Genomic DNA, 15,000 nt, shown 5'->3' with positions numbered 1-15,000 from the left:
TATGTAATGTCTCCCCAATTGTTACACCCGGGAAATTAGGATTTCTGCTAATAGGAGCAGTAAGCGGCTACAGAGCCAAACAGAACAATGCTGGCGATAGACTCTAACCCTGACGAGTTCCTCTACTCGGTGAAAAATAGGGAGAAATTAAACGATTTGTCTGAACCACCTCTTCTGGTTGATTATAGAGTATTTCTATCCATCTTAAAAATGTATGACCAAAACCAAAGGTTTTTAGTGTGAGAAACAGGTATCTCCACTCCAACCTATCAAACGCCTTTTCAGCGTTGAGTGAAATGGCAGTCATTGGGGAGTCTCTACTTCTAACTGCCCACATTATATTCAGCAAGTGTCTGATATTTTTAGAAGAATTCCTCTGGTGAATAACCCCCATTTGGTCTGGGTGTACCAATGAAGTCATGACTGTTGATTCTATTTTCTATTTTAGATAGAATTGGACAGTCTGTTGAAATCAATGAAATAGGACGGAAGCTCTTGCAATCACTCTGATCTTTGCCTGGTTTTAATTATCTGAGTAATAATTGCTTGAAAATTTGATATTTGCCTGTTTCAAAGGATTCATCAATCACTTGTTGCATAAGTGCCATCAATTCCTCTATATAGCATTTATAAAACTCTGCATTAAAGCCATCATGGCCTTTGGATATACCTGATGACAATGCCCTAACCACTTCAACTATATCTCCCTAGAGATTGGGGAGTCAAGTGAGGTACGTTGTTGCTTCTCCAGCCCAGGTAGGTTCAGGCCCTCAAGAAATAGGTTTATTTCCATGTCTGCTGAGGTACTTTCTGACATATAAAGATCTGTATAGAACTACCTGACCGTGTTACTTATATCACTTGATTTAGTCATAAAGCTCCCCCCTGGTCCCACACAGCTGCAATAGCTGCAGAGTCTTTGTCCCCTGAGTCAATGTAATTTTGCCTGGCCCTAAATTACAAAAATGCTGCCTTCTGTGAGAGTAATACATTATATTCCTATTTTAGTTGCGTCAACTTTCTCAAATTAGTAGGGAACATATCCTGTTTGAATTTTGTTTCAGCTGACTGAACCTGATTTTCTAATTCAGTGACCTTGACTTTACAAATTCTTCCTATGTGAAGCATGTTGAATAACAAAACCTCTTAAGACTGCCTTCGTGGCTTTCCATGCCAGCCCAGCAGAGGGCGTTGATGGGACATTGATTTCCATGTACTCCTTAATTTGAGTTATAAGAGTTTCTTTAAAGACTGGGTCTTGTAACAGAGATGATTTGAATTACCATCTCATCTATGTGATCTGTTTGTTTCACAGTAAGGTAATAAATCAAGTGACACATTAGCATCATCGGAAATCAGGATGTTACCTATCGAGCAAGATAAAGTAGAAGGGAGTTTTGTCTAAGATACTAAAAACATGTATATTCTTGAATACATATTATGTGGGCTAGAGTAAAAGGTATAGTCCCTTCCTGCTGGGTTTATTAACCTCCAAATATCAACTAACCCCAAGGAATCAAATAATCCTTTCACTGTCAGAGCAGATTTGGGTGGCTAGTTCCTAGAAAACCCACTGCGATCCAAAATAGGGTCTAAAATGAGATTCAAATCTCCACCAAGGATAACAGGGTAAGCACCTTATTCCAGGAGTTTACTTTCAAGATCCACAAAAAAGCCAGGATGATCCCCATTAGGCACGTAAATATTAGCCAGTATTAGTGTTTGTCCCTGTATCTCTGCCAGAATAATAACCATTCGTCCCTCAGAATCTGTTATTTCTCTTTAACATTTAAGTACACTTTATAACAAGTGTTTGTTAATCAAAATTATCACCCCTTTACTATTACTAGACCCGGCACTAGAGAAAACATGTCCCACCCAGTCCCTACACAACTTTTTAGACTACCCAGGAGACAAATGGGTTTCCTGCAAATAGACCACACCCAGTTTCTTGCTTTTCAAACTACACATCACTTTCTTCCTCTTGATAGGATGATGAAGCCCATTAATATTCCAGCTAGCGTAGCACAGCTTACTATGACTGGACATATGGAAGAGTAATCACTATTAATGTAAAAGCTACTCCAATGTTAAAATTGACTCTTTGTGCTAATGCACCATTCAACAACATATACAACGTAGACAACATAAAAATGAAACACATAAGGTACAATCCCTGGGAAACAAAGGGAACAAGCCTAAAACGAGGCTCCATGTATAGCGCCGAACCTAGAACCATGCGCAAATACCAAAAACTAAAACCCTCACGGTCCATGACATGAGCCAACTCAGCAGTGCACTAGATCTATGACTAGAACTATGCCAAAAAATTAAAAGATTTGGATCATATCCATATGAACAGTATGTGCCTCTGTCCCGCGTTCGTGGCGCAGTTTCTGCATTTGGTGCAAACCCCTCTCTCCTGGTCTGGGGTCCAAACCCCTCTCTCCTGGTCTGGGGTGCAAACCCCTCTCTCCTGGTCTGGGGTCCAAACCCCTCTCTCCTGGTCTGGGGTGCAAACCCCTCTCTCCTGGTCTGGGGTCCAAACCCCTCTCTCCTGGTCTGGGGTGCAAACCCCTCTCTCCTGGTCTGGGGTCCAAACCCCTCTCTCCTGGTCTGGGGTCCAAACCCCTCTCTCCTGGTCTGGGGTCCAAACCCCTCTCTCCTGATCTGCGTCGCCCTCGCCAAGTCAGGGAAGATCACAACGTGTCTCTTCTCTTTAGCCGCCTGTAGGATCTGTTGAGACAGACACCATGTGTCCCTGCCAAGCCGGATTGCCGACCGTTTCCAGGGTTACAGCCCACACACACACACACACACACACTCGGCCCGGCCCCCTGTGGCGTTGTTCCCTGGGAGACTGCTGTTGTGCAATCGCCACTGCACAGGATCACACACACACACACACACACACACACACACACATACGCACACACACAAACGCATACGCACATACACACACACACGCACACACATACACACACACATTTGTGCTGAGCAAAGAAAAATGGTGGCCCCATCGCAGTTTAGTTCAAAGGTTCCCCCAGCAAGCAGAGAGTGAGTTGGCACGGCTATAAAGTCTGCATAAAATATACATACTTACAGATGTTGTTGACGGCTGGCATACTAATTCAGACTTGCATTCAGAATGTCTTTCTGTGTACTGTGGTACTTAACAAACACACACGTACACGTACACGCGCACACACACACACACACACACACACACACACACACACACACACACACACTTTTAACATCACACTTCGTCCATTCGTATTGTCTACCAGCTTTGGCATTGAACCTGAGCTTGCATAAGCCGTTCCTCATAAAATCAATACATTTCAAATAAGCCTCCTGAGATGAATCTTACTGTAGAACATGCCTCTGGCTGTCTGTCTCATCCTTTAAACTTCTCTCTAATCCCCCCCCCCCCCCCCCCCCCCTCCTCCCCCACAGGTGACACAATGCGCGTGGCGTCCTCCGAGTTCGCCGACGACCCATGCTCCTCCGTGAAGCGCGGCACCATGGTCCGGGCGGCCCGCGCCCTCCTCTCCGCCGTCACCCGCCTGCTCATCCTCGCCGACATGGCCGACGTCATGCGGCTGCTGGCCCACCTCAAAATCGTATGTGGACGGACACACACACGCGCACAGGCGCCAACACACGACACGACGAGAGTCTTCCTTTGGTCTGAGACGGGAACATCTGTGGGGGGAAGTCAGTCAGGGGTCCTCGCAGGTTCAATTCTATATATGGATTGTAGCCTTTTGATGTCAGTGAAGGACAGAGAGTCTTTGTGTCCCTGGTCTGCCTGTCTGACAGATCCCTACCACTCCCTCCGCACACCTACAAAGACACCTACACACACACACGCACGCACGCACACACACACACACACACACACACACACACACACACGCACTCTCCCCTATGGCGTTTTAGGGTGATTGTCAGCAGAGTGCCGATCCTGTGTCAGTGAACGTACACAACATTCAGAAGCGCCAAACGGGACCCTATCTGACACACAGTGCTCATAGTTGTTCAAGTTAAGTCAGTAAAGTTCCCTCATACATTCCACTTATCCTAAACCCACTCTTGTTTTCCTCAGTCACTTCCACAGAAAACAACAACAGAATTGACTAGTTTTTTGTTGTTGTTTTTTTTTTTTTTTTTGCCACCCATAGGGTAGCGTAGGGGGTCCATAGCACAGGGAGGTCTTCCGTCACCTCCAATTCCACTATGGAGCAATCTTCTGTCCCTCTGACTCTCTCTGTCTATCCTTCTGTCCATCTGCATCTCTCTGTCTATCCTTCTGTCCATCTGCATCTCTCTGTCTATCCTTCTGTCTCTCTGACTCTCTCTGTCTATCATTCTGTCTCTCTGACTCTCTCTGTCTTATCATTCTGTCTCTCTCTGTCTATCCTTCTGTCTCTCTGACTCTCTCTGTCTATCCTTCTGTCCATCTGAATCTCTCTCTGTCTATCCTTCCGTCTCTCTCAGTCTATCCTTCTTTCTCTTTCTCTCTCTCTCTCTCTCTCTTTCTCAAGGATGTTATATGCATGAATATGATCCTCCCTTTACCTTTACCCATTTCCCTCCAACTCCTACTGTATGTTCCTTTTATCAAAATCTCTCTCCTGAAGATTTTAATCGGCCGTAGATGTAGATAGCCATCATAAAAATGATCAAACCACAGCTTAGGCATCCTATTTGATAGTCCCCCTACCCCCCCCCAAAAAAAGGGAGTAGCAAAAACTGGATTAGATACACGACCACCCCTTTTATCTTAAAGGCTTCCCTTGTCTATTTGTTAAGGCTGAGATTAACATGCTGTTGAAGCCGCAAACACAACAGTAGTGAGGTGAGGTGAGGTGAACACCAGAGGGGTCATCTGGGCAGCAGACGAACGAGTAGACATTTTCTATCCTTCTGTCTCTCTGTTTATCCTTCTGTCTCTGTCTGTCTCTCTTTCTGTCCTTCTGTCTCTCCCACTTTAGTATATTAGACCCTCAGCTCTTGAACACACACACACGCACGCACGCACGCACACACACACATTTGTTAATTATATAGGCTCGTTTGTTAATTATATAGGCTTGGTAGGCAACACACACACACACACACACACACACACACACACACACACACACACACACACACACACACACACACACACACACACACACACACTTCCCAGAGCCTATTGGGGGATGTTTGGAGAGCAGCTTAGCTCAGTGACTAAGCCCCGCCATCAAAGACCACTTAGAATGTACCTCTCCTTTTCTCTCTCCCTCTTTTTCAATTTTCATTACGACACTCTGGACTTTCATTACTGAGACAGAAAAGTTTTTTCAAATAAAAATGGACCCATACAAGTATGGGGAGTCGTGGGCCATATTTAACAGCCATTTCCCCCCCGCCTATTTGATAGCAATTACAATGAAGCGTTACACCATTTCACCAAGGCCAAATGCCAAATATTATTAAAGTTTGATTAGGTGTAGAATCATTTAAGTTAATGAAAATGCTACAGCCCAAAGGTGCAAAAGCAAGTATGTCTTTGAAGAAATAATTAAAACGTATTTTTCTGTGTGGCACTGTGTGTGACTGTGTTCCTGACTGTGTGTGTGTGTGTGTGTGTGTGTGTGTGTATGTGCGTGCATGTGTGTACGTGCGTGCGTGTGTGTGTGTGTGTGTGTGGGTGGGGGGGGTTAGGTGGAGGAAGCCCTCGAGGGTGTGAAGAACGCCACCAACGAGCAGGACCTGGCCAACCGCTTCAAGGAGTTTGGGAAGGAAATGGTGAAGCTCAACTATGTGGCGGCCCGCAGACAGCAGGTAAACTAACACACACACACACACACACACACACACACACACACACACACACACACACACACACACACACACACACACACACTCCCACCAAGACATACAGCATGAGAGGAGCGACTAGGTTGGCTATACAGAAAGCCTCTAGGCAATTACAGTAGCAGAGGGCTAGAGGAAGTTAGAATCCACATACTGTATTTGTGTGTGTGTGTGTGTGTGTGTGTGTGCGTGTGTGCGTGTGTGCGTGTGTGCGTGCGTGCATGCGTGCGTGCGTTGAAGATAAAAGAGAAGAATCCACCATCTTTGTGTCCCCAAAATGTCACTTCATTCCCTTCAGGCGTAACAATACAAGCTCAAGTCTTGTCTCACAGTGTCCCTCCCCCTAAAATTCTCTGAGCTCAGCTCAACTTGGGAAGCACAGCGGCCGAACGGCCAAGGAAGGTTCCTGAGCCTCTCTTATTTTTTCTTTGAAAACCATCCCCTAACATTAAAGCGCCAAACTGTGAATAATGCATGGCTGGAGTTCTCTGAGGGGAGATTTCAGGAGAGGTGTTTCACTCTCGGTGGGGCAGAAAGGACACTTTGGTCTGACTGAACACGGCCATGCGGCTACTCTAGATTCCATGCCTGACATAACCTGAAATGATAAAGTACATTGTGTTTTGCACTGTCCTGTCTTGTCCCTGTGCTTTTTTTTATTGCTATGATCCAACTACTCTCGCATAGCCAGACTTATCTCCACACTTCGTAAAAGGTCTGGTTGGACTCATTACTATTCTGAGATGGGGGGTGATGCTGTATTTCTTTAAACCTTTTTGTCTTGGGCGGAGCGCTTGCTAGGCTGTTCTGGGATCTGTATCTGGGAAATCTTCCGCCGCCACTGATTGTACAGTTATGAACTAAGCTTATCCCCAAAACCCACATCCGGTGAGTCAGACTAGTATGTGTAAAGCGACTTGGCGATAAACCTGTTGCGGATTCTTCTGTGAGCGGCTGGGTATTGAAGCACATGCTGAGAGGAATATATCTCTGAGGAAGAGCTGCTAAATCCCGCCCCCGCTCTTACAGACAGTGTTTTGTATAAACTCTTGTGTATTTTTGTACTGCTCCCAAATGACGTCTGCCATTGTGTCGATCATGTTGAAGTTATACCAAGCCTATTATTACAAACCATACTCGTTTGTTGATTATATAGGCTTGGTAGGCATTTTGAGTTAATTGGCCGCACCTGGTTTTAATCAATGCCTTTGAATGCGACTTTTGTTCAAATCAGCCTAGATCTGTGAAATGCAGCAATGACAGAAAGTAACAATGCAGCTGTTTGCGGTGACATTTTTTTTTTTTCATGAATTTGTGTTTATTTTTTAGCATTGGTCTCTTCATGATTTTTTTTAACCTGCGTGTTCTAAATAAATATCTTGTTGACGTTTTTAGAGAACAGTCAGCTCATCTTTACAAGACACACTTATAAAACACTAATTGTTTTATAAATATGCTACATTTGACCACACGTCTGGTCAGACGGCTTTTAGGCGCTCGACTAATGTACATTCAATGTTCATCCATTAACCCTAACCTGAAGCGTCACCTGTAAAACATTATCAATAGAGTTAAAGTCTGTCGATCGATTATGCGCCAGGGCTTTTCAAACGAACGCCCGGGTGTCCGCTGACCGCTCCGTCTCCCCCGTCTGACCCCCCCTCCTCCTCTCCGGCAGGAGCTGAAAGACCCGCAGTGCCGCGACGAGATGGCGGCGGCGCGCGGCGCCCTGAAGAAGAACGCCACCATGCTGTACACGGCCTCGCAGGCCTTCCTGCGCCACCCGGACGTGGCGGCCACGCGCGCCAACCGCGACTACGTCTTCAAGCAGGTGCAGGAGGCCATCGGCGCCATCTCCAGCGCCGCCCAGGCCGCCTCGCCCACCGACGAGAAGCACGGCCACGCCGGCATCGGGGAGCTGGCCGCCGCCCTCAACGAGTTCGACGTGAGTACACGACCCCCCCTCCCGCCCCTCAATGCTGAAATAAACATCCAATCCCCTCATTCCGCTGACTTTGATGCTCGCTTTTCACAAGCGGTTACTCTCAAGGCATATTGCCGATGGGAAGTGGCAGCCTTGGGGTTTGCTGACAGGCTGGTAGGGTTCTGTCTGACCCCAGAGAAGACTCCCCTCTGTCTCTCTCGTTCCGCTTTCGTCCTGGTGACCCCACAAGGACAACGGCGGGATCCGCAGGGCACTTTCGTACAAGCGCGCATGCGCGGGGGGTCGGACTACAGTAGATCGACCGGGGTTACGTACGGAGCCCGGCTCTCCGAATCGCCCTGTAGCACGCTCGCATCATCGTGTCGCGGAGCCCCTCTTCGGGACCTCCTACAGACCACACCGCCTCTCCCTGCGGGCGCCGCAGAGAGGCGCCTCTCCCCTCGTCCTCCCCCCCCTGCCCTTTTGGTGGCGTATCAGAGTATCAAGAGAACTCCCACGCCCCTCCCCGAGAGAGGGGGAGCTTATCTGCGCAGCGTTCCCTGATCTCAGGTGCTATCGCAGAACCCACTTGGGTTCCACCCTCTGAAGTCGGGGAGACAGTGATCATCACCGGCTTATCCTCAGAACACTCCTCAGAGTTCTCTCTCCTACGCCTTCCACTCACATCCAGCTCAGCGGGGACGGACTGACTTAGATTCTTATTATGTTTCACAGCAGGGGAGGGGGGGGGTGGAACCGCATTGACCGAACGCTCGCGTTTCCACTTTTAATGAGACGGGAGAGCGCCTGAACATGCCGGAGCCTCGAGTTTGTTCCGGTGCCACCGTCGTCGGGGACGAGGGTTCGGTTGGAATTTACGCAGGGCTTCAGAGGGAGACAGGAGGGAGCCATAGACAAAGACACGGCTCTGTTTGCGATTCCCAGGTGCGATATTGACATCGCTCAGGTGTTCGTCGCTGCATTTTTAATTACTGCGTTCCTCAGGCTCCTAAGAAACCGTGCATTGAATTGCATTGATTGTGCTTCTTAATCAACAGAATGAATCGACGGAACAGAATGGAAGGCGGTAAATGGAAGTCAGAATCGAAGTCAGTAGTCAGTAAAAAGTCAGTAGGTCTATGTGGGAGAAATAAAAAGAAACAGCCTTCATAGGAACTATTCTTGAACCAACGACAAGCTCTGCTGGCACTGGCCCTATGGAACTCTCTCAAGTTGTTGTCATGACGAGGAGCAGGAGGGTTTGGTCATACAGCAGCAGGCTCAGTGCTGGTCCCGGAACCGTGACTGTATACTGCCATCTAGTGGACTTCCACGGACAGGCCAAATTCTGAACAGAGCTCTCACTGTGAAAGCAAATGCTCCCGTGGTGCCTGTAGTGTGGTGCCAAAGATGTGTGAATAGTAATTCAGGGAATCATTTACTTCATCCCTTAATGATGACAGACGGTGTAAGGTGAGGGGATTTAGAATATTTAGCCAAATTGGTTGGGTTGCTCCTACACAAGGTGTAGAGTACTGACTTTTTCAATTTCGATAAGGGAAGGTTTGGGTAAAGAGGTTTTTACTACGTGTGTCAGATTGGAAAAGTAATTTTGTGAGAGATTTAAAATGTCCTGTCGGTAGTATTTAGACTTCACATTGTAAGGTGCAGTGTACATTACGTTCACCATTCATGTCAAATTGGATGGCTGTCTTCAGTTGAATCAATATGACATGGCAATTCAATATAGCTTTCCTCTGAATGATATCTTTCTACACCTAAATGGCCTAATATCAGTTACAGTGCAGTGACTGGAGTGCATATTGCATTCATCTGGCCTGACACTCAGACTGAATTGTCATTTCATTTCACTTCATTATTCAGTCTGAACAAGCTTCCATTGCAGCTGTCTTCCAGGATTGCCGTTGCCGGAGGAGTCGTGCAGGCTAATTCCGTCATCGCATTCAAAGGACACTGATTGGCCTGGTTGGAATTCCAACCGAGAAATCACTCTGGACAAAAGCCTTTCCAGAACCTGAACCACATTTTGAAAATTAAAGTGTGATTCAGGGTCTGACGCTAGACTCCCTTAGTGCTCTCTGAGGGCAGAATTTGTGCATCTTGGGGATCGACTGGTCAGCGCTTAGAGTAGGAACCCCGGTTGTCAGCTAGCCAGCTAGCATACTGTTATTTCCCTCATGACGGGATGGCAGCCGCAACTTTTGCACGGCGGCGCCCCCCTGTGGCGAAACACACAACTGCGTCTGCAAGTGTCACGCGTGTGATAGGCGGTGATGGTCGTATCACATTTTCCTCGACTACATTAACTCCTATTAAACAACCTACAACAACCCCCCCCACCCCCCTCCCACCCACACACCCACACACACACACACAACAAAAAAGGGTGCTACTGTACACACCCTTTAACATCCCGTTCCCTCATCCCTTCCTTTCCACATGAACATGGAGCAGGGGGGAGGCGGAATCCAATTCCGGTATTCCCGACATTCCCGGGATGGACCTCCCCCCCTCCCCCCTCCCCCACCTGGGTTTACCGTCGGTCCATGGTAATTGCATCCACTCTGTTTTCTATGCAAGACAGTTGGAGCTTCTTTGGGCATAAGCAAGAAGATCCAGCTAATTAGATTACGCGGGGCGGGCGGCGGTTAGATGAGACAAATTGCCCTTTGCAGAGCGTCGTCTCCGGCCCGTCTCCCAGAGAGACGCTGCTGCTTCATGTTTAATTCCTCCAGCGCTGCCCAGAACCAGACTGAGGGGCCCAGCCACTCGGAATAGTAATGAGCTGGGGCTGGACAACACACACACACACACATGCACACACGCACACACACACACACACACACACACGGACGCACACACACAGACACGCGCACGCACACACACACACACACACACACACACACACACACACACACACACACACACATATTGATTCTTACATTCCCCCAGCCCAAAACACTAAACCTTTCAAATATATATATATATATATATATATATATATATGCACACACGCGTGCGCACATACACACACAGACACACACACACACACACTCACACGGACGCACACACACAGACACGCATGCACGCACACACACACACACACGCATAGACTCTTTCATTCCCCCAGCCCAAAACACTAAACCTTTAAAATATATATATATATATGTATATACACATACACACACACACATTGATTTGTGTACCCCCTCAGAAGATGGCAGTGCTTGTGATGGGTGCCGACCCGTTATGGGCTGGCAGGCTCACACTGGGTCTGTCTCGCCCCCCCCGCGCTCTGTCTGGAACACAGTGCTTAGGAGCGGAGGACGGGCCAAACAGTAGAGGAGACGGACGGACGGACGGACGCAGCCAATCCATCAACCTGCCCAGGGGCCCGTCACTCAATCCAGGGGCCCGTCACTGTCTGCAGGCCAGGACAGAGAGGCTTTCAGCACAGACGTTGATTCTCTTATTGTGTGCAGGAGATGGGCAGAGTAGTTAAGCGTACACCGGCCGGTCTTCACTTTCCTTTCAGCCTTCTTTCTTTTGTTTGCCGGGATTCTGTCCCTCGTTTTCTCTCGCAGAGCTATTAGTCTCTCTCTCTCTCTCGCTCTCTCTGTCAATCTCCCTTTATCTCTCCTCCCTCTTTCTGTCTCTCTCTCTCTCTCCTTCCTGCTCCCCTGCTTCAACCAGGGAGCATGTATTCCTGTCAGGCGACGCAAACACAGTGGTACCAGACTCACCTTCACCCTGTATGACAGCTCTCATACCGTATGTACAGTATACACCTCTCATACAGTATGTATACAGTACTCCAGCCAGGCCTAGACTAGGAGAGAGAGAGAGAGAGAGGGAGAAAGAGAGAGAGAGAGAGCCTTCGATACTGACTAAAGTCAAGTGTTTTCATATTTAAACAGCTCGTCGGTGTCTCTCTGGAAGTTTTTGGACACATTGACATTTTGATTCTAGCTCTTCTTCCAAGTGTGTACGGCCCCCTCCCCGCGCAGAAGCCCGTTTTTGAACGTGCGACGTCGGCAGCACTTTGCCTCCCGCTGCACTACTCCAAAAACACCGTACGTACGTGAATGTACTCTTAATACATTCCTAACGGATTGTTGCAGGTGCCATATTTCACGCTATTTCTATGCGACGGCCACTAATATTCGCAACTTGCGCGGATATTGCAAAGGTGGAGACTTCCTGTCCCGGTTCACACATCAGGTGTGTTATAGCCCTTCGCACTTTGGCCAAGGGCACCGCGAACGTCGAATTTCGCCTCCCGAACTAAACGCAGGAGTAAACGGGGAAGGTTTTGGTATTTCGCTCATACCGGAACGGGGGCGCGTAGAAGACCTTTGTAAAGGTCGCCCCCCCGCCCCCCGCGCTATCCCGAATTAAAGATGGCAGTAAAGTTGGATCCGGCGCCCTTCTCTGGGAACACGCGGAGCTGCAGACGCCGAGGTCGGGCCGGGCTATTAGAGCACCCGGCTTTGGGATGGGCGCCGCGGCGCCAGCAAAAGGGCAGCTTATGAATAAGACGGAAAGGGGGAGGCGACCAGCCCCAGGGGGGACGGTTGACCGGGGACCTCCGCTCCGAGAAGGTGACGGACGGAGCCGGGGCCCCTGCCGGTGCGGGGCGGAGACCCTGCGGCGGACAGCGGGCCGGCTACATGAACACGAGCACCTCAGGGCTCAGCCCCTGGCCCTCTGAAACCTCTCTCTCTCTTTCACTTGTTTTATCTCTCTCTCTCTTTCTCTCTCACTCTCTCTCTCTCCTTTGATGCCTGTCGACCCAAAGGACAAGTGGCTTTCAGTGAGACGATGCAGCAGCCCGCCCCTTAAGACGGTGGCGTGCGTGTGAGACGACAGCGGATGAGCTCAGGATGACAGCTCCGTCCAAAAGATCCACAGGCGGCCCGCCTGTCGGTAGATGTAGATGTACCCGGGGCCCCGTCCTCCCAAGAGCCTTGCGCCGGGTGGGGGGGGGGGGCGAGCTCTGATGTCATTGCTCCACACAGAACATTCGCAGTTACCTTTCTGTGATCTACTTCTACCGCAGGAGTCACAGTGTATTAGATCCGGGGCAGCTGGTTGTTGTGTGTGTGTGTGTGTGTGTGTGTGTGTGTGTGTGTGTGTGTGTGGTGTGGCTGGAGAGTGATGGATGCCCGTGGCACCATCACACTCAGTCTCTCTTTGGAGAGAGCTGGAACATATTGAAGAGGGACCCGTGTGGGTCTCTCTCTCTCTCTCTCCCTCTCTCTCTCTCTCTCTCCCTCTCTCTCTCTTTCTCCCTCTCCTTCTCTCTCTCTCTCTCTCCCTCTCTCTCTCTTTCTCCCTCTCCTTCTCTCTCTCTCTCTCTCTCTCTCTCTCTCTCCCTCTCTTTCCCTCTCTCTCTCTCTTTCCCTCTCTCTCTCTCTCTCTCTCCCTCCCTCTCCCTCTCTCTCTCTCCCTCTCTCTTCCTCTCTCTCTCTACCTCTCTCTCCCTCTCTCTCTCTCTCTCTCTCTCTCCCTCTCTCCCTCTCTCCCACTCTCTCTCTCTTTCTCTCTTTCTCTCTCTCTCTCTCACGAGCATCCTCTCTGATCTTTAGTTACCTCTAGCTCTTTTTTTTCCTCCTCTCACTTTCTTGTCTTTTCTTTCTTCACCTCCATCTCTCTCTCTCTCTTTCTCCCTCCCCCATTCTCTGTCTCAGGGGGTCTGTGCAGCCGTGAGCTAGCTACTCTGGCTCACATTCAGTCTGTCTCCCTCGCTGCCTCCTCTTGCTCAGATTGAATGGCGCACCTAGGGGCATGCGAGCCGCAGTGCAAATCACTGTTTACACACACACACACACACACACACACACACACACACACACACACACACACACACACACACACACACACACACACACACACACACCCCACCCACCCACCCACAGGTTTTTCTGTCTTCCATTAGTTAATATGAGAGATGAGAGAGTGAGGAAAGACGCAGGCGAGTTTTTAAGATAATTGCGTTCACATCAAAATGATTGCCTTTGTCTGTTCCCTGATAACCCTCCTCTCCTTCTTTCCCACCTTCCCTCCCTCCTTCCCTCCCTCTCTCCCTCCCTCTGTCTCTCCCTCTCTCTGTCCCTCTCTCTCCCTCCCTCCTTCATTCTCACCCTCCCTCTCTCTCTCCCTCCCTCTCTCCCTCCCTCTCTCTCTCTCTCTCTCCCTCCCTCCCTCCCTCCCTCCCTCCCTCCCTCCCTCCCTCCCTCCCTCCCTCCCTCCCTCCCTCCCTCCCTCCCTCCCTCCCTCCCTCCCTCCCTCCCTCCCTCCTTCCTCCCCACCCTTCCTCTCTCCATCCCTCTCCACCCTTCCCTCCTCCCCTGTTTTGCGGTTCCTCTGTCCCAAATTAGATTTGACTCCCCCTTTCAGCTGGGGAAATACTATCGGTTTAAGTAAAGAAATCAAAAATAAATTGATCTTGGGTGAGGTATCGATGCGCCCGCGCCCGGTCGGCAGACTGTCCTCTACGACACGCCACGCCCCCTCCGGCTCCATCCGCCCCGAACGGTCCTGGCTCTGAAGGCAACACGGCATGTCCATTCAAATCCCCCGTCCTGCAGCCGAGGGGGAACAGGACGAGCACAACCTCAACAGCAGGGGGCAGTGTTGTATCACATTTTCTTTTCTCATTTTTCTATTTTTTTTAAATCTCAATCTTTTCGTTCGTTGTCCAACACCCCCCCCCCCCAACCCCCTTTTGTAATCCTTCGAAACAGAGATTCCTCCGTGTTTTTTTGCTCACAGCTACAGAGCCCACATCTCATGTGGGTTTGTAACAATAATGAGGTTTTGCCATCTATTTTAGACTGGCTCTGTCCATTTAAATGCCCCCGGGGGTCGGGGGGGGGGCATTGAAATGAGCAGTTGCTGAATTCATAGATGGCTGTGGCAGTCTGACCCTTCACCCCTTTGTCCAGTGGATAGAGAAGACTTCCTCTGATGCCACCTCTCGCTGAGAGAAGGCAGCCTGTCAGCATTCTTCACCTCCTCTCCCCCCTCCCTCCCTCCCCCCTCCCTCCCTCCCTCCCTCCCTCCCTCCCTCCCTCCCTCCCTCCCTCCCTCCCTCCCTCCCTCCCTCCCTCCCTCCCTCCCTCCCTCCCTCCCTCCTCTCCCTCCCTCCCTCCCTCCCTCCCTCCCTCCACCCCGTCATCCTC

The 15,000-nt window shown here is 49.6% G+C and overlaps 1 protein-coding gene across 3 annotated transcripts in view; it reads left to right on the top strand.

Annotated features, from left to right (window-relative positions):
* The window catches only part of ctnna2 (catenin (cadherin-associated protein), alpha 2), a gene marked incomplete at both ends in the record, with an annotated part of 330,311 nt that overhangs the window by 48,527 nt on the left and 266,784 nt on the right, over positions 1-15,000 (top strand). For 2 of the 3 annotated variants that reach the window (XM_084454221.1, XM_084454219.1), the window contains 3 exons: positions 3,460-3,626; positions 5,719-5,838; positions 7,550-7,816. In XM_084454221.1, the coding sequence (XP_084310347.1) occupies positions 3,460-3,626; positions 5,719-5,838; positions 7,550-7,816 (554 nt within the window). The remainder of the gene's footprint in view (positions 1-3,459; positions 3,627-5,718; positions 5,839-7,549; positions 7,817-15,000) is intronic. The other variant, XM_084454220.1, reaches the window with a different exon arrangement.

The sequence above is a fragment of the Borostomias antarcticus genome, assembly GCF_949987555.1.
Source record: "Borostomias antarcticus genome assembly, chromosome: 20".
Classification (NCBI taxonomy): domain Eukaryota; kingdom Metazoa; phylum Chordata; class Actinopteri; order Stomiiformes; family Stomiidae; genus Borostomias; species Borostomias antarcticus.
The sequence above is the reverse complement of the archived record's forward strand: the minus strand, read 5'-3'. Positions and strand labels throughout refer to the sequence as shown.